At 37.2% G+C, this 27,677-nt stretch overlaps 3 protein-coding genes across 13 annotated transcripts in view; 1 reads left to right on the top strand and 2 right to left on the bottom strand.

Moving 5' to 3' along the window:
• The window catches only part of PBLD (phenazine biosynthesis like protein domain containing), a 43,075-nt gene extending 41,720 nt beyond the window's left edge, over positions 1 to 1,355 (bottom strand). The window contains exon 1 of the mRNA XM_041750759.1: positions 1,216 to 1,355. The gene's annotated coding sequence lies outside the window, so the exon portion shown is untranslated. The remainder of the gene's footprint in view (positions 1 to 1,215) is intronic.
• A 292-nt stretch (positions 1,356 to 1,647) lies between these two features.
• HNRNPH3 (heterogeneous nuclear ribonucleoprotein H3) lies at positions 1,648 to 12,727 on the top strand. Of its 6 annotated transcripts, none has more exons than XM_041750754.1 (10): positions 1,648 to 1,838; positions 6,678 to 6,812; positions 7,339 to 7,477; positions 8,001 to 8,140; positions 8,666 to 8,752; positions 9,039 to 9,154; positions 9,997 to 10,132; positions 11,083 to 11,178; positions 11,284 to 11,376; positions 11,492 to 12,727. In XM_041750754.1, exons 2-10 carry the CDS (start codon positions 6,701 to 6,703, stop codon positions 11,566 to 11,568), a joined length of 996 nt encoding a protein of 331 aa, XP_041606688.1. In that variant the 5' UTR covers positions 1,648 to 1,838; positions 6,678 to 6,700; the 3' UTR covers positions 11,569 to 12,727. The 6 variants fall into 6 exon arrangements, with proteins under 6 accessions (XP_041606688.1, XP_041606689.1, XP_041606686.1 ...); XM_041750752.1 differs by having other exon boundaries at positions 1,649 to 1,819; positions 8,001 to 8,185; XM_041750751.1 differs by having other exon boundaries at positions 1,649 to 1,838; positions 8,001 to 8,185.
• Positions 12,728 to 13,004: 277 nt separating this feature from the next.
• Positions 13,005 to 27,677, bottom strand: part of RUFY2 (RUN and FYVE domain containing 2) — a 51,364-nt gene continuing 36,691 nt past the window's right edge. For all 6 annotated transcript variants that reach the window (XM_041750748.1, XM_041750746.1, XM_041750745.1 and 3 more), the window contains 4 exons: positions 26,977 to 27,071; positions 21,170 to 21,218; positions 15,313 to 15,390; positions 13,005 to 15,225 (listed from right to left, as the gene is read on the bottom strand). In XM_041750748.1, coding sequence (XP_041606682.1) covers positions 15,082 to 15,225; positions 15,313 to 15,390; positions 21,170 to 21,218; positions 26,977 to 27,071 — 366 coding nt within the window. In that variant the 3' untranslated portion in view covers positions 13,005 to 15,081. The remainder of the gene's footprint in view (positions 15,226 to 15,312; positions 15,391 to 21,169; positions 21,219 to 26,976; positions 27,072 to 27,677) is intronic.

Here is a 27,677-nt window from a genome sequence, read left to right as displayed (position 1 = left end):
TTTCCATTTTATGCAGGTAACTGACCTCCTGCCTCCACCCTACACATGAGATTTCATGGGGTAAAACATTATTCAAGCTTCTCCACTGCTAACATCCCTTATCCCACCTCAAGGGCTTCCCAATCTCTGTAATAGGTCTTTGGCTGGAAATGAAAGGTTTGCATCCTACTTTCGTCCACATTTCCAACCTACAGAAACATCCCTGTGTTCAAATTCATTTTCTTTCCTCCCTTGCACTTCATAAACGGTTCCTACATTTGCACTTTAACTTGCATTGATCTCTTTAACAGAACCGCCCTGCAACCTTCCCACAGGAATTTGGCTTAAAAACAAACAAACAAACAAAAAAACAAACAAACAAAAAGCCATTTGGTGTCACTTAGGACCTTGGCGGTAGGACAACACAACCCAAAGGTGTTAGGTGTCACTTGTACGTGCAATTTTCAAGAATGCAAAGCCCTATTTAGAAAACAACCCGAACTTGTCAATCATGAGTGCCTAATTTGTCACTGAGGTTATAAAGTGGGAGAGGTGAAACTAACAAAAAACAAATGAATTCAATAGGGAGAAGAAACAGGTGGCTGCCAGAGGGGATGGGTGAAATAGATAAAGGGAATTAAGAGGTATAAGTTTCCAGTTACAAAATAAGTCACAGAGGTGAAAAGCCCAAAATAGGGGATATAGTCGGTATTATAAGGCTATATGGTGGGACACCTGGGTGGCTCAGCGGCTGAGCATTCGCTTTTGGCTCAGGGCGTGATCCTGGAGTCCCGGGATCGAGTCCCGCGTCGGGCTCCCTGCGTGGAGCCTGCTTCTCCCTCTGCCTGTGTCTCTACCTCTCTCTCCCTGGGTCTCCCGTGAATAAATGGATAAAAATCTTAATTTAAAAAAAAAAGGCTATGGTAACAGTGACTACTTTTCCTAGTGAGCCTTGAGTATAGAATTGTGCCACCAGCGTTGTACACCTAGAAGTAATATAATCACTGTACGTTAATTACACTTCAATACAAAGTGAAGAGTTGAAAAGCAGGAGCGAGCAAACGGGAAGGCAGGCACAGGAGAAAGCGGGTAACTTTCCCTCGAGACGAGCTATAGGGAAACCGAGAGGGGAGGAGGGCGGGGCCGGCGCCTAGTGCCAGGAGGAGGGGCCTCGGACTAAGCCCAAACGAGAGTCTGGAGGACACTCTTGTATCTTCGCAGCGGGGAAACACTTACTTTTACTGCATAACGCAAACCTCCCAAGAAAAGCCCCCTTCGCATTTGGCCGCCGAACCACGTGGCATCCCTTCCCCGCACGTGACGCTGGGGCAAGGGTAGGTAGGGCCCCTATGGAATCTGTCCTTCGGAGAGTTTCTCTGCACCGCTTCAACACACACACACACTGGCAGAACTACCACTGCCACTTCACATCCTCCGGAGCGGGGCGGAAAGGTGGGCTCTGCGCATTTAACAGTTTTACGGTAACCCGCGTCTAATTGGACTAGCTCCGCTATTCCCCACTTCTTTCCCCAACAAACTGGTCAACCCACCAGCGCGCACGCGCGCTTCCAGCGGCCGGCACCGAGGCGGGCTCGCCTCTCTGGTCTCGCGAGAGCGGGCCGGCAGGTCTCCGTTGCTCTCGCCCCACCCCCTCCTTCTCGCTCGCTCTCTCCCATCCCCCCAAGCCAGTCGCTCTGCTGCGCAGCTCCCTTAGCGGTTGCCGCCGCCGGAGACGGTTGGAAGAACCGTTGTGGTGAGCGCTACACGAGGCGAGCGACTTCTCCCTCTTCCACGACCGACCCCGCGGGCACCGGAGTCGGCGTTACTGTCGCCCGACAGGGTATCTGAAGTAAAAGGGGGTAGGTTGGGCTGGTGGTTTCAAGAGCTGAGTCGGGAGAAGGACGAAAGAGAGACGGGGGGGGGGGGGGGAGTGTGGAGGTCGCCGCTCGGAGGCGGCCACGCTACGCCTCCCAGGCGATCTCCCACTTCACGGAGGCCGGCCTGCCGGGGCGGGGGGAACACTTGCTCAGGTGAAATTCGGTGGACGAAACTGAGGCCCGGAGTGGGGGGGTCATCCAGCATTTCCCCTCTTTCCCTGCTGGTTTGGCCTCCGCCATCTTGGGTACGGTGGCGCGGCCACCTCGGCTTCCCGCCCTTCCCCTCTCTTACTACTTTTTGCCCCTCAGCTTCCGAAAACTGATTTAGAAGGTCGGTGGGGGGAGGTCAGAGCGCCCCGGAAGGGATGAGGGTGGGGAGCGAAGCGAGCAGGGAAAGGCTGGGCATTTGGGGTGTGGGGGGGCGGTCTGGGCTGGCGGGCGCACTCCCGATGGAAATGGCGCCGGATGGGCCTGGCCTCCCACCGCGGCCTCCCTTCCTCCGCAGTCTCTGCTGGGCTACCAGGGCTGGCGGGACTGCGAGTGACTTCTGACGCAGATTCCCAAGATGAGAGAGGCTGGAGCTGGGGGAGGAAAGCCAATGGCGACGAAGGCGCTCAACTCCCAAATCCAGGACAAAGGAGGCAGACGGCCTCCTTTGTAATTCCGCCGCCCGGTGGCGAAGGTTTTAAAGCCAAGCTTGGCTGCCGGACGGAGGGGTGTGGGGAGGGGGGGAAGGGGCGTACTCTCCTTAGCTCTCTGGTCTCTAGGGCAGCTAGATAAACGAAAAGTCTCCGGGGAGGAATAAAGGACGCTTAGCCGGCCCTTATATTCCAGATTTGGAACTTCGAAAAGAGTACGTACTTATTTTTCCAAAGGGTGTTTTTGGTTTTTGTTTTTTCTTTTAATTCCTTCTGACGTTTATCTTAAACGTAAAGACTTTATGGGTAGTTTGTTTTGTAAGCAGTAAAAAGCGGGTGACTTGTCCTAGGAATGTGAAATGGGCCTATTTCAAATAGGTCGTCTGGGCCCAGTGAACTATGATAGAGCTTTCTGAACTTTTGGGCGGGGGTGGGTGGTTTAGCAATGGTTTTGTGTAGTTTGGCACATACTGGGTTATAATTTAAGTAGGAGTTTTACCTTTAGGAGACGGCTAAAACAATCCGTGATGGCATAAATTTGTGTAGGAATTGAGTTATTGGCTTTTCAGTATTAAATCTCCAAAGATTACACGTTGTGCAAGGAGGTTGTAGAAGTAAAATACATCCAGCATCCAGTTAGCGTTAATTTTTCTTTTGGTAGCTGAGCGTGTTTTTTTATTTGGTATAGGACTGTGGTAATATTTTGACCTAGAAAATAAGCCTACTCAACAAAAAGACAAACCGAAAGCCCAGTCATATGGTAGGGTGATGATTTTTGGTCCTTAGGAGAGAACTTGATAATTTCTACTGAATAGGATACAAAAGTGACAGGCAAGGCCTGAGAGTAACAGTTTCCAGTAACAGCTGTGAATCTTTACAAGAACTCTTACCTACCGTTTTCAGCTTTAAAAAACGAAAAGCCTTTCTGTTGTTGAAGGTAGTCTGATGAATTTAGTAGTCTTTGAAAAAGCCCAGTTTCCTGCGATACAGTTCATGATAAAACTGCTTTCCTAATTGGATTACCCTAGAAACCCTTTTTTCTGCTCTCTTTCATGTGCATCACAATCTGGAAATCCATCTTGATTGTTAATTGCTTTTATATTTTTAATAACCGTGTTCTTATTTGGGTAAACAAGTGGCTGAGCTGCAGTAGGTGATGGTTACTTTGTTTTAGGAAAGAAACTCCTTTGGAAGTTTAGACTTCACCTCCCTTTAGGTATTATTAGTGTCTTTTTTCTACTGAAAATTAAGGACCGAGCACATTGGGAAGGGGAAATGATGTAAATTTTTCATTTTAGTTAGACATATTACCACTTTTTGCCAGAGTTTGAAGTTCATTCTCATTTTTTAGGGCGAGTGGGTTTCCATTTATAAAGTTATTTGATGCATCACACTGTAACTTTTATGTATTATGCTTCAGGAGATAGCATATGCCTGTGTTACAAAGAACAAACTTGACCCATTTAAAAATCATACAGTATGTGGACGTTTGTGACTGGTCTCTTTGACCTAGCATAACTTTTAGGAAATTAAAGTCTCATTCAAAACTGACTACAGTTATCTTAGTTCAACTTTTTTTAATTGGTGGTAACACTTGGGAAGTCTTAAAGCAGAATTAAGATTAGTCATGACACTGTTGCAAAGAAAGGTTCAGATGGATTATCCTGAGTAATTAATAAATTCCAGGTAGTTTGAGACACTTTATTAATGTATTAGAGCAGATTGTCTTTTGTATGTCTCAAGAGTTTGTTGGTTTTGTTTTGTAACTAGAATTCTAGACTCATTTTGAATTTTGAAGAAGTCTAGTGTGGCTTTAAGATGCATACTCTTACTAATACATGATACATGTTGGGTGGAGAGTCATCCTATAAAATAGTTTGTCTTTTGAATCTGATGAACTTTTCCTCAAGTTAAAATTGCTTTGTGTGGTTTTTATAGACTTAATACTTTGTTTATATAGTTCTCTTTGGTATGGACTGATGGAAAAAACTACTTTTGCTTGCTAGTGTTTCTTGGAAAGGACTTAAGTTTTATAGTAAAGATAAGTCAATTTCCATCCTTTTTTGTTCCCCAAAAATGAAGAAAGAAATGGACTAAATGAGAAGAAGCATCAGACATTAAGGTCTTTTCACAACAGATTAGATTGGTTTTGCAAAATACTTAAATTTTTCTTGAGTTACTAACTCAAGAAAAGTTACCCCCCTCTCCACTTTTTCCTTCTTCTATTCTTGAATCACCTTTTATGGGAAAGCCATTCTTTTTTCTTTTTTTGAAGTTGGTGTCATTTTTGAAAAGTTTTTTTGGGGGGTGGGGGGTTTGTTTTTGCTTTAAGAAAATGGTAGATACACTCTATGTCTCAACTTTTTTGCCAAACTGATTTCAGGGTCTCCGTCTTTCAGGACTACTCTAGAACAGTATTTTTTACCTTCCTAACACATGTTTTCCCAAAATCCTCCTTTTTTCCCCTCTATCTTGGACAAGTCCTAAGAAACTTGAAAGCTTTTAAGCCTATGTTGACTTTGGAAATGACTTCTATCTTTATTTCCTTTTAAGACTCAAGATAGTTTTTCATCCTTGAAGGTTTGTGGTATATTTCAGTAGTTTTACAGGATCCCTTAAAATCCAATAAGAATGGCTACCATTGAATGGATTACCATACTGCAGACTTAGCATTAATAAATGATTTGAGTCTTAAAACAGTCCAGCGAGGTATGGGCACCGCTGCTATATATTAGAGCTGAATACAGAGGTTAAGTTTGCTTAAATCAGCCAGCCAGTGAGTGGCAGAATAGGGATTCAAAACCAGTTCTCTCTCAGAAATTCATGCCTGGTATTGGTGTGCCTAAAAATTAGTTGTAAAGTCTGATACAAAAATCATAGTCTTCCCACTTTGGACCTCTCTGTCTAGAGTGACTCCCAGGATTTTAAAAACCGCAAAACAAGAATCAAAGGTGATTCATATGCCAGAGGTATTTGATTAATAAACACATTTGGAAAATTTCTACCTTAGGTTATTTTAAATGCACAGATCCTAGGGAAAAAATTTTACTCTTGCAGGCGTTCTCCCTGTTGGACTGATATAATTAGATGGTGTGAAATCAAATATTAGTGAACATGGTTATGCAATATCTTGAAGCGTAAAGGAATCAAGTGAACAAACTGTTTTGTTTACAGGGGAGGAGGTGGTGAGGGAAAGGTTTGAAATGCTCAGGTGAGTAGGATTCCTTCAGTTGTTTAGTGAAATTTGTAAGGTCTGGTAAGTTTCTGCAGCTGAAGGACTTCTGCATTAGCCTCTTTAAACTGTTCTGGAATTCTAAAAGAAAAGATGGTTGTCTCTTGGGAAGGGAACTGGATGTGGAGGGGTTCTTTTTGGAGGGCTAGGAGGGCTTCTCTGTACCCCAAAATACTTTTTAAATGTGAATGTATTATGTTTTGTTTTTTAAATTTGTGTTTAAAAGTAAAGCAGTGAATTGATTTTTTTTTTTTTTTTTAATGTACTATCTCCTATAACTTCTCAACAGGTAGCTTCCAAAAACACTGGTACTGTTGGAAAGCATTCACTTTTGAGTGGATTACCTCAGTTTTAAAGCTCACCCTAAATCATTTTAAAACGTTTTTGAGGAGTGTTTAGATTTAGTTAAAATAGATAAAGGAGTTTTTCCTCCTTCAAAAACAATTTTGATGTGTTAGAATTAAAATGCATCTAAAAAGTTAAGACTTTGATGTTAGAAAAATGACATAAAGTACTCCTTGAACTTTTGACTTAGCCTCTTACTATGAGTGGACAGTGATGCTATGTGCAGCTTTTGAATAAGTTAAGTTTTAAAGAATTTACAAAGTGATTCAATAAATAATAAGTAAAACCTGAAAAAATGTGAATGAAAATTTGAGAGACGAGGAAAAAGGCTGAAGTGGACATCAAGATGAAGTTTTCTTAAGATTCAGCATTAAATAAAACTTGGTTCTTAGAAATTTGGTACTTTCTGGTCGGAGGAGTTGGGTTTCACTCACTTTTCCCAATCTTTTTGTCTATCCCAAAATGGAAAGTGTCATGCCTTTGAACTGTGGCATTGTCAACAAGCCACATATTTCCTGTTTTGCACCACTGAGTGGTGTTTCTTCAGTACCTGTAGCAAGAGTATATTTTGATTGACTGCTTTATGTGCTTGTTTATTTTTTATAGCATTTAAATCAAACGTTATTGAGATGGATTGGGTTATGAAACATAATGGTCCAAATGACGCTAGTGATGGGACAGTACGACTTCGTGGACTGCCATTTGGTTGCAGCAAAGAGGAAATAGTTCAGTTCTTTCAAGGTACCTCTAGTATTAGTCAAAGTTTAGTAGTATTTTAATTTTATATTTTTATTGTTACTCAGTTTTTAATTTGTAAAACCCATTTTTGGGGGGGACTTTTGAGTATGATATCTTGGTTAATGTATTAAGTTATGAAATATGCTCCACTTAATATTCAGTACAGAATGTGTAGAATATGTAAAACCTAACTAATGTGCAATAAACTTAATTGAGAGTAATTATGTATGATGAAATGAACCATGAATTATCATATGGAGCAATATTTAAATTTGATTTAGCTTTTTAAATGTAACATAGGTGAGCTTTTAGCATAATTTAAAAAGACACTGGTTGCAAAAAAAATATGTAATCCAATAATATTTGAAAAAAATCTTCCGCTTGTATTATGGGGTGATGGGAAACTTAAGCTTTTTTGTTTTGTTTGTTTTGTTTTGTTTAGACTTGTTTTAAATATTTGATTCAGATGGGAATGTTTCAGCCTTTAACACTGTTCCCCTTGATGGGGTTATTTGTCCTTGGGTTAAAGGGTTGGAAATCGTGCCAAATGGGATAACATTGACGATGGACTACCAGGGGAGAAGCACAGGGGAGGCCTTCGTGCAGTTTGCTTCAAAGGAGATAGCAGAAAATGCTCTGGGGAAACACAAGGAAAGAATAGGGCACAGGTGGGGATGGAGAGTTTGGGATGGTGTTAAATTTTTATTTTTGGGGGTTGTGGGTCACTATTGCTTAAATGGGGGGGTTACAATAACATTTTTCTGGGGTAGTTTAAAAGAATTGATAATTATCTAAATTTAACTTGGAAACTACAGATTTGGGTGGGGAATTAATGCTAATAGTTTGCTTAAATTAAAATTAGATTGTTTCCATTTCTCTGTAGGATGTTGTTGATAGATGCTTTTGTTTAATCAGCTATTTTTTCTAAACACCTATCATGTACTAAAGGAAACAAGCTAAAATTATTTATATTATATGAATTGTTTTCAAGTGACTAGTTTGTCTTTGTAAAACTTAAATATTAATTATTTAAGTTTGTAGGTGTAAAAAATGTTAATTTATGGTGTATTTAGGCAATTTAAATTGGGATATGTGCCTAGATGTAGAAAAACTTACTGCATTTTTGCCCAATATCTTATTCATTCTAATACATTTATGCTGAAACCTATACCTTAAACCATTTTTAAATAGGTATATTGAGATCTTCAGAAGTAGCAGAAGTGAAATCAAAGGATTTTATGATCCACCAAGAAGATTGCTGGGCCAGCGACCGGGACCATATGATAGACCGATAGGAGGAAGAGGGGGTTATTATGGAGCTGGGCGTGGAAGTATGTATGACAGAATGCGACGAGGAGGTGATGGATATGATGGTGGTATGTGTATCTAATGAACAAAGGTTCTGTTGTCATTTTCTTAATGTTCCTGACACTTTGTCAAGAAATACAGAAATGGCAGTAATTTCAGTACCTACTGGGTTTTAAAACCTGTTCATGAAAATACGGATTCCCGTGGCCAACTATGGGACTTGATTGATGCACATATTGGCACCTAGATAAGTTATACAGAAATTAGAATGAAGATATTGGCGTATTTTGACACTATTTGTTTGACATCAGGGTGAGAGTTAATTTTAATGTCTAAATGCGTCCTTTTGAGATTTTTTTATTTCAACTGAGTGTTACTAACTGCTTTCTTTTTCCACATGCAGTAAGTTGGGAGTTGTAAACTTGTAATAATATAACCAGACTGCTTACCACAAAATGATTTTATAAACTGGATTATGAAATTTTTTACTGGATTATGCAATTTATCTCTTGAAAGTATATTCATGTATTTCTCATTAAATTATGCAGGTTATGGAGGTTTTGATGACTATGGTGGTTATAATAATTATGGCTATGGAAACGATGGCTTTGATGACAGAATGAGAGATGGAAGAGGTAAATTAAGTCATATTCAGGTGTATGTTAGTATTTTACAGTCATTTAGTGGTAATAATAGGTGAGGTGACTTGATTGAAATAATCAACTTGAGCATATTTTAGTGCATACGTATGTGGGGCTTTATACAGATGTATATGTACAGGTAAACATAGATGTTGAGTCAATGTTTAGAACAACTGTAAGGATTTATTGACTGTCAGAATATAGGGGAAAAGGTTTTGTTGAAACGCTTTACTAAGTGTATCAATAGTTTCTATAATCTTTGGAAATTTTATTCTCTTAGGTATGGGAGGACATGGCTATGGTGGAGCTGGTGATGCAAGTTCAGGTTTTCATGGTGGACATTTTGTACATATGAGAGGATTACCTTTTCGTGCAACTGAAAATGACATTGCTAATGTGAGTGATTTTAGTAGTTTATTACTGACTTTGTATTTTATCCTGGTATCTAATTTTGAAGCATTCTTAATGTTCTCCTCTTTTTCTTTATAGTTTAATATCAAAATCCTTTTCATAAGAAAATAAAGTCATGAGGTTTAGTTCAGCTTTGTAGCCACGGCATGATTAGAAACAGAAGGTGTTAAAATAATGGGTGTAGATGCTTATTTGAAACTGGTTGGTTTCGTATCTGCAGACTTCAGCCCATGTGCATCTAGTCACACCCATTGAGTAGTTGTAGTAAGGATCCACTGGTCTCCAAAGCCAAGACTGTTTACTATTTAGCTCTAAAAGAAACTAAGCTATAGATCTTACCGGGAACTGATTGGTCTAAGTTCCAGGTACCTTTTAGGATTGCTTCATTCTGGTTAACTTGTGATTAGAACTAAGTGATCTATTTTGGGAGCTATCCATATACAGTTTGTGTCAGTTTGTCAAATTCCATTGGTCTGAATCATAGCACTTTAATTCTCTGCACGTGTTTCTAAGTCTCTGGTGACCTATTTATCCTTTAAACAGTCTTGAAATTTCTTTCTTGGAAGTGAAGAAAGTGTGTATAAGCTTATATTCCCAGAACCTTTGTAGTTGATTTGTTAGCCTTGTAATACAGGGCGGTAGAGAGGTTGGTTTTTTGTTTTTTTTTGTTGTTTGTTTTTTTGTTTTTTTTTTTTTTTTTTTTTGAGAGGTTGGTTTTAATGGATAAGAGAAAACCAAGGTTATTGAACTTATTTTCAATAATCTAAGTAGAATTAATAAGAAACAAGTTGTAAATAGAAAATTAATAAGTGCTTTCTTTTATTTAGTTCTTCTCACCACTAAATCCAATACGAGTGCATATTGATATTGGAGCTGATGGCAGAGCAACAGGAGAAGCAGATGTAGAATTTGTGACACATGAAGATGCTGTAGCTGCCATGTCTAAAGATAAGAATAACATGCGTAAGTGGTATCCATGGCTTGCTATTTCATTTCTTAGGTGTGAGCTTGCTTATAAAATAACTAGTTTGTAATTCCTCAAATGTAAGATGTTACAGGATCTAAGTAACTCTTGGCAGTCACTGGGATCTGAAACCATATGGCCTTTAAGAAGTTCAGACTTTGGGATCCCTGGGTGGTGCAGTGGTTTGGCGCCTGCCTTTGGCCCAGGGCGCGATCCTGGAGACCCAGGATCGAGTCCCACATCGGGCTCCCGGTGCATGGAGCCTACTTCTCCCCTCTGCCTCTCTCTCTCTCTCTCTCTCTGACTATCATAAATAAATAAAAATTAAAAAAAAAAAGTTAAGACTTTAATGGCTTTCTAGGGGGCTTTTTATTGAAGGGATAATTCAGACTCCATACTTAACCGGTTATCTGAGCTTAAGTTTAAATTAAAGAGGGAAAATAGGTATTACTTGGTACTTGCCTGAGTTCCCGTGCCATTTGCAAATTTACCACTCTTGAACCCATCTATTATTTCTGCATGTCATCAAATACGTTTCAGACCATTAAATTTTTCCCTGACCATTGCTTCCTAAATCTGGTGACAAAAAAATCACTTTGTACTCAGTAAAAAATAAGTTTTCATGGACATTATTTTCATGATTCTAATTCACTTTTTTGGGCATGGAATGTATTTTTTTAAGAAGCACAGTAATTGGTTCTGAAATCATGAATCAGCCCTTTTTGTAGATAAGGAAAGCAAAAGATCCCAACCACTTTTTACTTGTTCAAGATTGTACACTTTGAACAAAACTTGGTAGTTTAGGTTTTAGCCCTATCTGGCATTCATTTTTATCACTGATTTAGGAAGTCTCCATAATTTCAGATTAATATTAGCTAATTATCTTTCATGCTTTTATTGATAAATTTGATCCATCATTCCTTCCCTTTTACTATTTTTTATCTTCAAGAACATCGGTACATTGAACTCTTCTTGAATTCTACTCCTGGAGGTGGCTCTGGAATGGGAGGTTCTGGAATGGGCGGCTATGGCAGAGATGGAATGGGTAGGTAAAGTTTTTAAATGAGTAGAATTATACACTTAGCAATCAGTCTCAACCTTTTTTTTTTTCTTTCTTTTCTTTCTTTTTTTTTTTTTTTCCTTTTTAAAGATAATCAGGGAGGTTATGGATCTGTTGGAAGAATGGGAATGGGTAACAATTACAGTGGAGGATATGGTACTCCTGATGGCTTGGGTGGTTATGGTAAGTGTCTTTGGTTACTGTGGTTTGATTGGTTAGCCCCATGTGTGTAGACATATTCAATGAAGTATGTGCTGCTATCTCCTGGTAAAACAGTTCTTGACTTTTTCTTTTTAAGGCCGTGGTGGTGGAGGCAGTGGCGGTTACTATGGGCAAGGTGGCATGAGTGGAGGTGGATGGCGTGGCATGTATTAAAGCATAACCACCAAGATAAAAGTCCTGACAACAGCGTCTGGTCTACTAGACTTTCTTACAGATTTAATTTCTTTTGTATTTTAAGAACTTTATAATGACTGAAGGAATGTGTTTTCAAAATATTATTTGGTAAAGCAACAGATTGTGATGGGAAAATCTGTTTTCTGTAGGTTTTATTTGTTGCATACTTTGACTTAAAAATAAATTTTTATATTCAAACCACTGATGTTGATACTTTTTATATACTAGTTACTCCTTAAGGATGTGCTGCTTTCATAAGATTTGGGTTGATGTATTTTACTATTAGCTCTACAAGAAGTAGTATAGTGTAATTTTAGAGGACAATGGTTCACGTTTGCATAAACTACAAGTCTTATTAATAAGCAGACATCTGAAATAGAACTTGGAAAATAGTGTAACTTTTCTTTTCTCCTGGACAATACTGTAAATATAAATCCTAAAGATGAGTAGGTGTTTTCAGGAGTATAAATTCAGCTAATTTCTACATTCTTTTTCAAATGTCATTTATCAGGCATAGCTCTGAAATGTTGAAGATCTTAAGAGGTATCTGGATTTCTGAATATTCATAATTGTGTAACTGGGGATGAGAATATTGGAAGTTTAAATTCTAGCCCTAGATTTTAGAATAAAATTCACTCAGCACTTGATTGAAGTACCAAAAAATGTTTCCAAAAAAGTGATAGTTGTAAGTTATCTCAAAATGTCTTAGACTAGGTTAAGGTTCTCAGTGACATGAGAATTCACTACAAAAGTATTTACTATGGAGTATAATTCTCTCAGCTGTATTTTCAGTTTTCCTACCCAATAAAGCATATTGTTTTTTAATAACTGTGTAAATGACTAAACAAATGTAAGAGACAAGTCCATGTGATAGTTTTAATTAAAATGAGTCCTGGAAGTTGGATTTTGCATTTGATATGTTTGGAGTTTTAGAGCCACTGTGTTAAAAAAAAAAAAAATACTATATGTAGCAAGGAAAAGGTGCTTTTTACTTTTAATCCCTTTGATCAATATGGCTTTTTTCCAAATTGGCTAATGGATCAAAATGAAACCTGTCAATGTGAATTCAGTTATTGACCTTGTTACTTGTTTTTGCTAGAAATGTTATTAATGTAATAAATATCAACGTGGGAGATAATATCTGTCCTAGAATGTTTTTTTGTCGGTTACTGATTATAAATCCAATTGGTAGGAGATACTCTTAAGTGACTATTAGACAAAATGACATACCTAAGTAGTGATTTTTGTACTGTTAGCTTAAATGGAGCCCATTAGCTCAAGTAGTGATCCATCTTATACATTTAGACTTCTACCACTTACTTTTTTTAAGATCCTGTGTTTTATTTTCCCAGGGCCCATCCTATTAAAATGTTTAGTTACGGTATAAAAGTTGTAATGCAAGTTCTTCAAAAGGCTTAATTTTTCATATCTTTTATTTGGCTTATAAAATTCACATTTTAAAACATTGCAGAGTAGAAGAATTACAGTCACAATTCCTTGGCACCGTGATAGCATTATTGTGGTAGTACTGGCTAGACAAGAGAATGATATGTGAAATTCATTAAGATAAATACTGTGAGGGCAAATCTTGAAAATTAGTTCACAATACAAATTGGAAGTTTTATAACAAAATCCAAAATTTAGTATAAATGGCTTTTAAATAAGAGCCCAAACTAAATGAAGCAAATTATATTGATGTCATAAAAGCTTGCATACAAAAAGCCCAAAACCAATGATGATAAACAGTTTTGAATAGCAAGGAATTTAAAGGGGGACTGAAAATCATGGTTTGTCGAATGAAATCCAGCCTTGGAATTTAAGCAAAATCACAATTTAAAATTTGTACTAATAAGCACAATAATAAAAAAACACTTAGTATTTGAAATTTCCTATTTGCTTATTCTCATTTTTAGCCATCATAAAAATGTTTACTCATCTCATCAATACAAAACAGTTCAAGAATATAACGCATCTCGACTATTTCCATCAGCATTCAAGAAAGACCACCTTAAAAATCTGTACAGCGGTTCTAACTGAAGACCTCAAAAGTTAAGTGAATATGAAGAAAATAAATCCAAGTAAAATACTGATTTCATACTTTGGCAGTTTAGAAAATTATTTTTAAACCCTATTGAAAGTATTTATACTCTGAGGAAGGGATCCTACAGACAAACCTCGTTTGAGGTGGGAAGAGGGTGGCCATGATTAACTCACTAAAGACAGTGCTCCTAGGAATAATCAAAAATTCCTATCTGATCTGTTACAAAGGTTCACAGGCTTAAAGTGCATGGCTGAAATTAATACCAAAAGGGGAAAACGTGATCTCCCACGTGGTAATGCTGTTTAAAGGATTGATTTTATGAGGGTAACATTTAAATATTCTTGGTGTGCTGCAAGTATGGTATAATGGGATTAGTGTTTATTGAATCTTTCGTGCTTGAAATAGTTAATGTATTTCATGGCAGGGCTGAGACCACATCTTCATCTGCTCAAGATCCTGGCTCTCGGCACTCAGTAAATGGTGAATATTTCACTGTATACATATGTGCAGTAAAGGATCACTGCACTGTAATGCTTCCTAAAAGTTACTGAAATGGAAATCTAAAAATTTTTACTTCAGTCCTATCGGGCAAACTATTTTAGATTTCTCCTTTAATGCTTCTCCAGGAGAATCAATCAGGAGCCTATAATCCCTTACTAGTAAACATTTTTTTTCTTTTTCATTTATAGAGATGTTGAGCCCTCCCTAAAAAAATTAGGAATTTAGTGAGTCAGGTGTATGTAGCATATGGAAAGCTGTGCAAGTAATAATTTCAAATAACTTCCTTCTAAAATAAGGAAAAGTTGAGGTAAAATAATACCTCTTTAACCTAGTATATCTGAAAAATACCAATAAATACACTGATTAGAGAAGGACCAAAAGGAAATTTTATAAGATAAAATAATGGCCTTTTCTAATGCAAAATGGGAAAAGGAAGTGGGACAGAAAGGACAAATAATTAAGGTTGAAATCTTAGCAAGTCTGTTGAACTGGAATACGAATACTTGTAAAAAATTCAATGCATTTCTGATCTGAGAACTTTGAAGCTTTAAAGTGCATTAAAATTACAGGCACCATCAAATACCAATTTGACAATTTGTAGAATAAAACAATCTGAACCCCTATATTTAAGAAGGCCTTTAAAAAATAAGGCAAATGTGTGTTAGCTATGCTTTCTGGCCTTTTTAGTGGCATTAAAAGTTAAATGACTATTACATCAATTAGGAATTAAAGTTACTTTAAAGCATGCCCTGTTGAAAGTTCTTTTTGAATAACAGGAGCTATTCTACAGCTACTAATTCCCATGAGTTGAAATACGTGAAAGATAAAACTGGTACCAATACTGTCTGAAAGCTGCTTAAGAAGGGCTATCTAAATACATCATATACATGGTTCATACATAAACCATTCATTGTAGGTACTTTCATATGTAAGGACTTCGTTCTGGAGTCTTACGGCAAATTAGACGAACATCTCTGGATCAGCAATGCATGACAGGAATCACAAACCCGTACTGGCTTTGGTGAAGAAGGCAAAGGCAGTTCGTTGTCAGAGCAGGCATTACAGAAAATTTCCCCACAGTTTCTACAGTGGTGCTTTAAATGGAAAAATCAAAAAAATTGAGTAAAGTTAGAATCCATGCTTGCACCAAATTTTTTGGACTCATTTCCCATCTCCCTTACCTTTCTCTTAGAGAGTGAGAACTCCTTTTCACAAAGTTTACAATGTGTTGCTTCTTTGTCTTTCAACCAAACCAGTCCCTAGAAGGAAAAAGTGTGAATATACTCAAATTGTTAACACTAAAATTACACGTGAAACTATTTTCAACCAAGAACATCTTATAGGAATAGAGATGAATCAGAAATGAGCCCTTTTCTTACGTACTAAAACATCTGGAGAATAAAGTGGGATTTGCTTCAAAACTATCTGGGTGAGGGAGACAGATTGGGGTTAAATATAAATAAAACAAGATCGGCCATATACTGGTAATGGGTTAGTTTTTCCCTGTATAATTGTGTATGTTTGGACATTTCCATTATAAAATGTTTAAAAATCTATTAATGGGAATTCTCTTTAAGGATGAAAGAGCCTAAAAAAAAAAAAGGATGGAAGAGCCTTAGAGATTATCTAGTCCAACAAAACTTGATACATTTTAACTATGAAAATGCAGGAGTTTGGCATTATGTATACTATATAACTCAGTAAGTCCTTAAAATTTGAAGAGAATTTGGAAGTCAGATGTTCAAATTCATTATTTTAGAGAAGACTTCACCTTATATTAAATCTTACATGGCTATTAATTTCCCTTAAGTTCCATAACAAATTTAATGGCTACTGTGTAGATGAGTACAAAATGTATGTAAGTAGTCTTTAACAAATAAGAGTTAACATGACACCTGAAATTTTAAAACTGACCCATTCTTAACCCATCCAAGATCCTGGCTAGGAACATAATTTTCCTTACAAAAGCAGCTTGGTAGATGATGCCAGTTTTATAACGGGAAGACCTAAGTGAAGGAACAGTCTTCATTGCTTCTGATTAATCTCATCATGTGTTCCCTTTTGAAACAGCCTGGACTGGACTAAGCCATGTTGCTGCTGCCAAAGAATCAAGTACAGCTGACCTGTGAATAACAGGATTAGGGGTACCAAATTCTACATAGACAAAAAACTGCATATAATTCTTGACTATCCCTCCAAATTTACATTTAATTACTGTTGATCAGAAGCCTTACCAATAACACGTATTTTGTATATGTATTACATGTATACATATACTATTATATTCTTAAAATCAAGTCAGCCAGAAGAAGAAAAAAAAACCTGGATCGCTCATATGAGACAAATACTAGTAAAGAATCAAGTGACTTGAATTGTAGAATTTTTTTTTTTTTTTAAGATTTTATTTATGCATTCATGAGAGACAGAGAGAGGCAGAGACACAGGCCAAGGGAGAAGCAGGCTCCAGGCAGGGAGTCCAATGTGGGACTGGATCCCAGGCCTCCAGGATCACACCCCGGGCTGAAGACAGCGCTAAGCCACTGAGCCACCCGGGCTGCCTGAATTGGAGAATTTTTTTTAAAGCAAGATGGGACCTAAAAGATAATCCAGTGCTACTTGATGAATGCCATTAAAAAGGAAAGCAACTTCCCAAATGTCCAAAAGCGACTTAGTGGAAGCAGCTTTACTTCCTGCCAACCTATCCCTTAAGGGATGGAATGCCTGATTTCAGCAGATTTCCAAGCGGCATCAATTTCCAAGCAGCATCATCAGTTCAGAAGTAACCTTTCTGACATCAGGGGTTGGTCTTCCAGGCTTATTTTACTTATCTTTTTTAAAAGATTTATGTATTTGAAAGAGAGCCCATGCAGGAAGGGCAGTGAGTAGAAGGAAAGCAGCAGACTCTGCTGAGCCCAGAGCCCAACCCGTGGCTCCACCTCATGACCCCGAGATCACCACTCCAGCCAAAATCAAGTCAGATGCTTAGCCGACTGAGTCACCCAGATGCCCCTTTTAATTTGACTGAACATACCCTTCTGTCTCCCAAGGAGAAAAGCTGTAAACTGCAGGTCAGGCCTAGTGTGTCAGTGGAAAGGGACCTCAGAGATCAGTAACTACAGCTCCCATTTTACAAATATGAAAACTTATCCACAGGGCAGCTCGGGTGGCTCAGCAGTTTGGCGCTGCCTTCAGCCCAGGGTGTGATCCTGGAGACCCAGGATCGAGTTCTGCGTCGGGCTCCCTACGTGGAGCCTGCTTCTCCCTCTGCCTGTGTGTCTGCCTCTCTCTCTCTCTCTGTATCTCTCATGAATAAATAAAATAAAAAAAAACAAAAAACAACTTATCCACAGAGCTGAAGTTGCTTCCTCAAGAAAACGGCTGTTTTTAAGCAAAGCCAAAACTAGAAGGGAGCAAGCTATTGCTCTGTAAACATGGCTATTATTCTCTGCCCAATTCCAGAATGTCAGCCACCCAACTTAGATTCAGCAGATGAAATTTTAGAGGATCCTTTTCTGGAGAAATTAAATCACCACAGAGAAAAGTCTTGTAGATATTAACATAACTTGCACAGGGTGCCCAACAGTTTGCTAGTTAACAAATTTTTCTATGGTGAGGCCTACCATCTGTGACAATCCACTCCCAACTACCCAACCATCACACATAGGGCTTTCAAGACTTTTTTGTGCCTTTATTGAAATGGGATTTTCCAACATTTAAGGAATAACAGGCATGAGGTACTTCAGCCAAACAAACCCAGGAAGAGAATTCTGAAGAAAGAATGGCAGTAGCAAAAGAAAACTTTAAAGAAACTATAATAGCGGTTGAACATCTGCTTCGGCTCAGGGTGTGATCCTGGAGGCTCCCTGCATGAAGCCTGCTTTTCCCCTCTGCCTGTGTCTGTCTCTGTCTCTCTGTGTCTCTCATGAATAAATAAAATATTTTTTAAAAATAAACTATAATGAATATCCTCAGAGATAAAATGCAGGATGCCATTTTTACATTTTTTTAGGATGTCATTTTTATTTATTTTTTAAAGACTGATTGAATGAATGAATGATTGATTGTTCATGAGAGAGGCAGAGACATAAGCAGAGGGAGAAGCAGGCTCCCTACTGGGAGCCCTATCCGGGGACTCGATCCCAGGATCACGCCCTGAGATGAGGGCAGATGCTCAACCACTGAGCCACCCAGGCATCCCAGGATGCCATTTTTAAAAGGAAAAATGAGTAAATAAGGGCTGCTGAATATTAAACTATGGTAACAGAGATAAAAGTTCTCACAGAAAGTTGCACCTGAATATAACCAAACTTTTAGATTTAACTTCCAGTTTCTAGGTAATAAGAGAACAGAGTCCTAAGACTACAAGGAACCAGCAGATAAAATTCAGAATATAAGAAACTCTAGGGATCCCTGGGTGGCGCAGTGGTTTGGCGCTTGCCTTTGGCCCAGGGCGCGATCTTGGAGACCCGGGATCGAATCCCACATCAGGCTCCCGGTGCATGGAGCCTGCTTCTCCCTCTGCCTATGTCTCTGCCTCTCTCTCTCTCTCTCTCTGTGTGACTATCATAAATAAATAAAAATTTAAAAAAAAAAAAATTTTAAGAAACTCTATAGGACAGCTGTCCCAAACCCATCAATTGGCCAATAGCAAGAACAAAAAAAATCAAGTCACATATAAATCAATGTTTATATTACAAAACAGAGAAATATACATATTTTGCTAAAGATAGACATAAATGATAAAACTATAAGAAAAACAGCATAATGATGAACACAAAATAGAGGATTATTACTATAAGAAGGAAAATGTATTCAGAGCACACATGTTCAATTATAAGCTAACCAGAGAAGAGACCAGTGTTTTTAAGTTGTATTTATATAGTTACATACTATATGAAAAAATGAAAAAATGAAAAAAATTTTACAGTGCTTAAATAATGACAGTTGGGCAGACATTCCTACCTATCCAAAAAAATATGAGAGCAAAATAAAAGGTAAATATGCAGACGCATAAATTCTTAAAACCTTTATCATTTCATTCAGCATTTCCCAGGAAGCTACTAAAGAATGCATTATTCAAAACAAGGGAGGAAATCAGAAAGTTAAGAGTTTCCAGTAATAGAAGCTAAGCTCTAATCTAAGAATGTAGCAAAGGAAAATATCAGGAGAGGAGTGACCAGACCATATTGGAGCGGGAGGGCAAAGAACTCCATGAAGGATGACTCCAAGGAAAAAAGAACTGAACAATTATCTGATTCATTTTACCATGGGAAAAACTTTAATCAAGGAGCATGTTAGGGGACTCCTGGGTGACTCAGCAGTTAAGCATCTGCCTTTGGCTCTGGGTATGATCCCAGAGTCTCAGTATCGAGTCTCGCATCAGGCTCCCTGCATGGAGCCTGCTCCGCCCTCTGCCTATGTCTCTGCCTCTCTCTCTCTCTGTCTCATGAATAAATAAATAAAATCTAGAAGAAGAAGGAGGAGGAGAAGGAAGAAGGAGGATGAAGAGGGAGGAGGAAGAAGAAGAAAGAAGAAAGAAGAAGAAGAAGGAGGTTAGGAGTGGGACGCCTGGGTGGCTTAGTCAATTGAGCATCCAACTCTTGGTTTCCGCCCAGGTCATGATCAAGCCCTGCATCGGGGCTCCATGCTCGGCATGGAGTCTGCTTGTCCCTTAACCTCCCTCTTCCATCCAACCCCTGCCCCACTAGCTCACCCTCTCTCTCAAATAAGTAAAATCTTAAAAAAAAAAAAAAAAAAAAAAAAAAAACATGTTAGAGAGGTGTTTGAAGGTATAAGAAAACTCAGATGCTCTACTACAAAACTTTTTCAAAGGCAATTCTTTTTTAAATTTTTTTAACATTAAATTTAGTTAATGTATAGTATATTATGAGCTTTAGAAGAAAGGCAATTATTAACTTCCAAGGAAAAAATAAATAGTCCAAGAAAGAAAACATAATCACAATATACTATGTGGTCCAGCAAAGAACAATATTTAAAAATAGCCAAAGAATACTCATCTACTATGCTAACCAGGCCATAAACAGGTCTAAAATAAGTCTTAAATAAATGAGTAATATATACTGCCTATGATTTTGAAATAGGGGGAAAAATGCCAGTATAAACCAAAGAATTGAAAGTAGCTTCATTCAGGTGGCAGGAGCTAGAGTGGATAGAGACAAGGGGGTGAAGAACAAGAGACTGCTACCATTTTGTCTTTAATTCTTTCTAGTACTAACTGACTTTTAAAAACTATTTTCATGTAACTCTTTGATAAAAAACAATGGGAAACTGTGGCAGGAGGCAATCTCACTGAAGTGCTCACAGACTGTTTTCTCCTATGTAGTAGAAGGGATTCTTGCATCCAGATGCATTCAGAACCATATACTGATAAGCTGTACTAATTACTTTTCATACATATTAACCTCAATGTTCAAAGCAACCCTGTGCAAAATCCTATGCATATGCCCATTCCATAAGCCATTTCAAAAGAGGAAACAAACTCCACAACGGTATGACTTGACGGTCAAAACTAGTAAGTAACAGAACAGCATAGGAACTAAAGACTCTCAAAGACAGTTTCACTCTATCAGGCCACACTTCATAGGAAGGTAGACAAAATTATTTCCAAGGTCATTTCCAACATGATTACTGATTGATTCTAGAGGTATAATAGGGAGGAACTGGATCTCCATCATCCCAGCTACCTGTTCAGTGCTTTCGCCTCAAAAATCTTGGGATTCAGTAATAATACCTGAGATTTATATAGGGCTTTACCTTTTTTTTAAAAAAAAAAAAAGATTTTTATTTGTGAAGAGAAAGAGCACACACACAAGCTGAGGTGAGGGACAGAGGGAGAAACGGACACTCCACTGAGTTGGGGAGCCCAACGTGAGGCTCAATCCCAGGACTCCAGGATCATGACCTAAACTAAAGGCAGACGCTTAACTAAGCCACTCAGGTGCCCCCAGGACTTTATCTTCTATTGGAAACTCACATAGATCTCTACTTTCCTACTTGAGGGAAACACTTTCTACTCACCTGCAATGCTTTGTTGGCTTCTTTTATATCTTCTATTTTAAGTTTTGATCTGAAAAGATTACAGATAAGTCCATGTTTCAGTAAATACATTAAAAATAGAATATCTAGCAATTCATTATTAGGGTATTGGTTTTTCAGAGGATATAAAATTGTATATACTAGATACTAATGATCTTCTTTGACTAGTGGGATTATATTTTATATTTTCCCGTATTTTCAAAATGTCTTAAGGCAAAAATGTCCTTTTAAATTTAAAAATTGCTTTAACATAAGAATATTGGCATTTTCATGTGGTTGTGGTATTATTAGTAATAGATATAATTTATTGTAAGTTTATGGTGGGCCAGACATCACGCTATATGACCTTTGTATCTATACGCTCATTTAATCTTAAAAATCAAAAACCTATCTTAAAGATCAATCAGTATCAAAAAAGTAAAGCCTGATGAGGTTTCATCACTTGTAACAGGTCAAAGAAGTAGTAACTAGGGAAGCCAGGATTCAAACCTTGGTCTTTGTGATGCTGAAGCCCACGTGCTAGCACTTATGTACACTATTTCTCTACCAGATGCAAAAGAATGGTAAGAATAGAAATATTAAGGAAAACAGTTGTGATACCTTTTGCAAATACGTATCAGTGAACATGCAGATTATAAGTAGCAGTAATTATCTGTGATCCTATTACCTAGAGAGGATAACCTACATGTTGATGAGTATGTGTATATTATTTTTAAACTTATTTAAATTCAATTGACATATAGTATATTGTTAGTTCCAGAGGGAGAGTTCAGTGATTCATCAGTTGTATGTAATCCTGGTGCTCATTACATCACATGTCCTCCTTAATGTCTATCACCCAGTTACCCTATCCCCAAGTACATGTATATTTTAAACGGAGTCATCACTTACACAGTTTTCCATGAACAGCTCTTTTCAAGCAATAACATATCCTGAAAGGCTGAGAGCTACTGACTTGTCATTAAGTATCTCCCATATCATTACAGTTAAATGGTAATGAATGGTGACTGATACACGGAATGGACATGAATGGTACACGGTTAAGTAATGAAAAATATACTTTGTATCATTATCTACTGCTTGTTTCAAATTTCTCATTGCAAAATTGCTCGTTAAAATTGGAATAACCAAAATATTTGTATTATTTTTCTCAGGATAACATCTTAGAAATGAAATTACTGAATCAAAAGGTACATAAACTAAAGTCTCTACTTCTGAGGCAGAACAGGAAAATTGCTTCATATTACAGGTGCTTCTTATCCCAAGACATGAAAACAAAATGTTAGTTTTCTGTCTGGTTCATACTTGTACAGTGGGAAAAATCAACGTAAAATTACACAAATTAAAAATACAAACACAATAGTAAAGTTTTCTTGGATGAATTCACATTTACAAAATGTGCCTGAAGAAAACTAATGCTGGTGGGAATAATGGCCAAAACAGTAACTGTGCCACGTAAAAAAAACTGAATATGGAATCAAAGTAGCCTAATGGCATTCACTACAGAAATAGCTATGAAAATTCACTGGTTGCTAACATATTTCTGGTTAAAATGCCTTTACTCACAAATATGGACACTGAAAAAGTTAAAATTTTTCTAGTTAAAATTCTCATTTAAATTTTTAAAGAATCCTTTAATAAGAAACCAATAAGAATAAATATTTCATTAGTGAAATTATTTTTCTAGTTAAAATTTTTCTAGTTAAAATTCTCATTTAAATTCTAAATCACAGATTCTGAAAGTGAGCACTAGAGAGTAATTTTCATACCCAACCTCATCTGACAAGAAAATGGATATTCTGGGATATTCTGGTTGTGATAAGCAAAGGTACTGTGCTAGGGGTTTTCACATACTTATTCTCAGTTAATTAGGAAAAGAACCCTTTGGAGATTTTTAACTCTCCAATTTACAAATGTGGAAGTGGGCTTAAAGTGTTAAATAACCCTAAGTCACAAACTGGTAAATGGCAGAGGAATACTTATTCCTGTGAGTGATATTAATAAATACTAATTTTTAAGTTTAATTTTAACTTGAAAATAGTTGTGAATGGTTCTTTCCAAAACATACATTTTCCCTTTTAATAAAATTAAATATGGTTCTTATTATTCCAAATGAACTTTATCCTCCCACTCCTCATTTTAAATAATACCCAAATGGTTTATATAAAGCCTAAAGACAAAAAAATAAAAAAAATAATAAAGCCTAAAGGCTTCTGGTAAATTAGAAGCAAAGATTAAAAAGTACTGATCAAACCTCAGTCCCTCCTCTTCAACAAATTTTTAAAAAGATATTCTTTACCTTGTGTCTTTGAAGGAATCTGATAGCTTATAATCACAGGAGCAGGAGGATGCAGAGTAAGAATAAAAGTATTTCACAGATAAACTGGTGTGGGCAACACTCACAGGGGCCACTGTCCCTCCTCCAGCCCTGATAAATTATTTTCACCACTCAAGAGGACTATGGTTAAGAAAGGATGAAAGGAAGAAAGAAAAAGAAAAGAAAAAAGAAAAGAGTTCTGACTCAAAGCTGGCCCTATACAGGGACTATGGTCCCAGAAACAGAAGAGGATAACCTGTGCTTTAACAATTCAAAGATTAACAAGGAAAAAAACATCATAAATGAAGTAAAAAGCAAACAGAAGATGTACACTGTGTACAACGTTTTAAATCCCATAAGGAAAGATGAGCAATCCAACCAAAAAATATGCACAGAATATGAACAGGCAGTAAACTATAAATACAAATGGAACACAAATAAATATAGAAGCTCAGGAGCACGTGACTGGCTCCATCCATGGAGCATGTGACATCTGATCTTGGGGTCATGGGTTTGAGCCCCACACTGGGTATAGAGATTACTTAAATAAATATAGATACTCAAAACAATAAGAACTGGCAAAAACTGGGGATCCCTGGGTGGCTCAGTGGTTTAGCATCTGCCTTCGGCCCAGGGCGGAATCCTGGAGTCCAGGGATCGAGTCCCACATCGGGCTCCCTGCATGGAGCCTGCTTCTCCCTCTGCCTGTGTCTCTGCCTGTCTGTCTCTGTGTCTCTCATGAATAAATAAATAAAATCTTAAAAAAAAAAAAAAAAACTGGCAAAAACATTCTCTCCTACTATTGGAGACAGAGGATAATTTGGCACTACCAGAATTTTTTAAGGCACATTCTTTTTGACCCAGCAATCACCTCTAGGAACTTACTCTTCAGATACACTCATTAAAGTGTATCAAGATAGATCAACACACATATACAAAGATATTCAAAGCAGTATTGTTTATAAAAAAATTACAAACAAAAAAAAATTACAAAAAGTTTAAAAGACACCCATCCTTGGAATATCTTGATATACTGATATAGAAAAATATCTAAGATATTCTTAAGTAAAAAAGAACAAAAACAAAAACAACAAAAAACAAAAAAAACAAACCCACAAACTTCAGAAGAACATGCATACAGTAGTTATACAGGGGTTAGGCATGTGTAAAAAAACTTAGTTAAAAAAAAAAAAAAATTGAACATTTCTTAAATAGCCCGTAAAGTTCAGTATAGATTGTTGAGTATATCCAACCTTGAGCAGTAATTTTTATGCAAACTAAAATTTGAGAAACAATGAACCAGACTAAAGGGAAAAGGTGAGGGGTGAATTTAGAGGTGCCTGGCTGGCTCAGTTGGTAGAGCATGCCACTCTTTTTTAAGTAGGCTTCACAGTAGGCCTATTCAGTGCGGGGCTTGAACTCACAATCTTGAATTCAAGACCAGAGCCGAGATTAAAAGATGGATGCTTAACTAACTGAGCCCCCCAGACCCCCCAGGCATGCAACTCTTGATCTCAGGGTTGTAGGTTTGAGCTCCACATTGGATATAGAGATTACTTAAAAATAAAATCTTAAAAAAAAAAAGAGGGACTCTATAGAATATATTATGCTAAGTTAAATAAGTAAGTCAGAGAAAGACAAATATCACGATTTCACTCACATATGGAATTTAAGAAACAAAACAGATGAACATAGGGGAAAGGGAGGAAAATAAAATAAGAACAGAAAGGAAGGCAGACCATAAGATACTCTATAGTTAAGAGAACTGAGAATTGCTGGGTGGTGGGTGGGGGGATGAGCTAAATGGGTGACGGGTACTAAGGAAGGCACTTACTGGGATGAGCACTAGGTGTTAGATGTAAGGTGATAAATCACTAAATTCTACTCCTGAAACCAATATTATACTATATGTTAATTAACTTGAACTTAAATAAAATTCAAAAAGTGAATTCAGCTATCTAAACATTCAAGTGATTATGCCTTTAATAAATTATACAGTCTTTAGCATTGCGTGGGAGATGGTGGAAAGTAATACCCATACCCCTTTTACTATTCTGTTTTAATATTAAACCTTTATGATCTTAAATGTAAATATTATTTTTGTTGTAGGGATTGTACATTGCTGAATCCTTAGCACTTGGAATAGTGCCTAGCAAATAAAACAAGCTTAGCATTTGTCAAATGAATAAATGGGAAATAAGGTAATAAGCACTTAGCATAGAGTCTAGGTCAAAGTGCTCACTAGGTAAATGCCAGATGAGAATTGAAATCTTGCTTATCAGAGTCACAATGTAAACTGTTCTTTGAATTTATAGAAACAAAAATAGCTTTATTTATTTATTTATTTTTTAAAGCCAACTCTACCCTCTATGTGGAGTTCAAACTCATGACCCTGAGAGCAAGAGAGATGCACGCTCTACCAACTAAGCCAGCCAGGCACCCCAACAGCTTTATCTTTTTTGAGAACTAGTACTTCCTTTTGTGATTTAGTGAACTACTCTTTCTTATGGCCTTGGAAATTGGTCTCAAGGCTTCTTAATTGAATCTCAATCAGTGAAGTCTCCATTCTGCTTATGATTTCTACTGAGTTTGTTACAAATGATATATAGATGTGTGTATATAACTAATCATATCCATATATATGATGAGATGTTCACATAAATTTCTTATGAGGTTCACTAACTTTGGGGATTGATACTTGGGAGAGGGAGGAAATTGTGCTAGTTGAATTTCTAACCATATAAAACATCAAAGGGATTTATGTAAGTGATGAGTTTATGGGCACTGTAGCTTTCTTACTTTCCCGTGTTTAAAAAAAGTGACTTTTTTTTTTTTTTAACATGGCAGTGATACATTCAATACTGAGTTAAACCTTCAGGAGCTTATCCCAGATACTTGACAGGATGTTCAATCAGGGCATACAAATGAAGCTGCTAACCCAAAACACAGACCACATGGAACAAAGAGAAAGGTGAGAAAGACAGAACACCATTTCTCCTTCTTGTCTTTCTAGCAATGCAGTAAGACTTGACTGCAACAGAACCAACCACACTATATGAAGTTAAGCTCCAACTCTAGCATAAAACACTCTCTACTTCTTACAATGTTGGCTACTTCTCAAAACAGTATGAAAAAGATCTCTCCAGAGATTTTGGAAATTTGGTTTCTGTGGTTCTGGGGGAAGATACAGTAAATGAACTTCTGAATTCTCTAATTTGAAGAAATTAAACAAGAGTCAACTTTCATCTACAGGAAAGCATTTAAAGCTAAAATTTATTAACCTGAACTTAACTTCTAACAAAATTTCTCCAATCCACAGTCTTGTATGTTTAGCTTTAAGGTTTTTGTTTGGTTTTGATTTTAATAGTTCGTATCTTTCTTTTCTATAAACTTTTCTGCTTATTTGGTTTGGCACATTCCTACCTTTATAAAAGTCAATGACTACATAGATGAAGGAAAAAAGAGAAATTACTCGCTAAGTTTGTTGCCAAGTTCTTGAAGAGCTTGCTCCTGTTCATGATAAATTTTTTTCAGCTGCTGATTTTCATCCTGGATGTTAAGGAACTCCTTCAAAACAATAAAAGACAGAAAATGCAATTTAAAAGAAATAAACAAGAAACTCCCCATTGTATACATACCAACGATTAGGAACATATATCTTTTAGCTTTTTATAAAAAACAGAACTCTATGTCCAAACTCTTTCATAGCTATTCCATCAACTATCACCTATTTCCCATTCATTTAATCTCCTTACCAGTTTTCTCTTCTTTTCTTTTTAAAGATTTATTTATTTGGGGGTGGGGGGGAAGGCGTAGAAGGAAGACAAATCTCAAGCAGACTCCACAGAGCATGGAACCCAAAGCAGGGCTTGATCTCACAACCCTGAGATCAGGACCTGAGCCGAAACTAATAGTCAAACACTCAACCAACTGAGCTACCCAGGCACCCCATGGTTTGATTGTTTTGTTTTGTTTTTAGGTAAACTCTCCACCCAACAGGGGGTTCGAACTCATGACTTCAAGATCAAGAGTCCCATGCACTACCAACCGAGCCAGCCAGGCATTCCTTCTTATTGGTATTTTTAAAGGTGACCAGTATATTCTGTCTCTTTGGTATAATTTATGATTTCTTTTTTAAGTAATTTAGTTTTCAAAGATACAATTTTTTAAGTT

The sequence above is a fragment of the Vulpes lagopus genome, chromosome 3, assembly GCF_018345385.1.
Source record: "Vulpes lagopus strain Blue_001 chromosome 3, ASM1834538v1, whole genome shotgun sequence".
Lineage (NCBI taxonomy): Eukaryota > Metazoa > Chordata > Mammalia > Carnivora > Canidae > Vulpes > Vulpes lagopus.
Note: the sequence above shows the minus strand (reverse complement) of the source record. Positions and strands in the feature narration are given on the sequence as shown.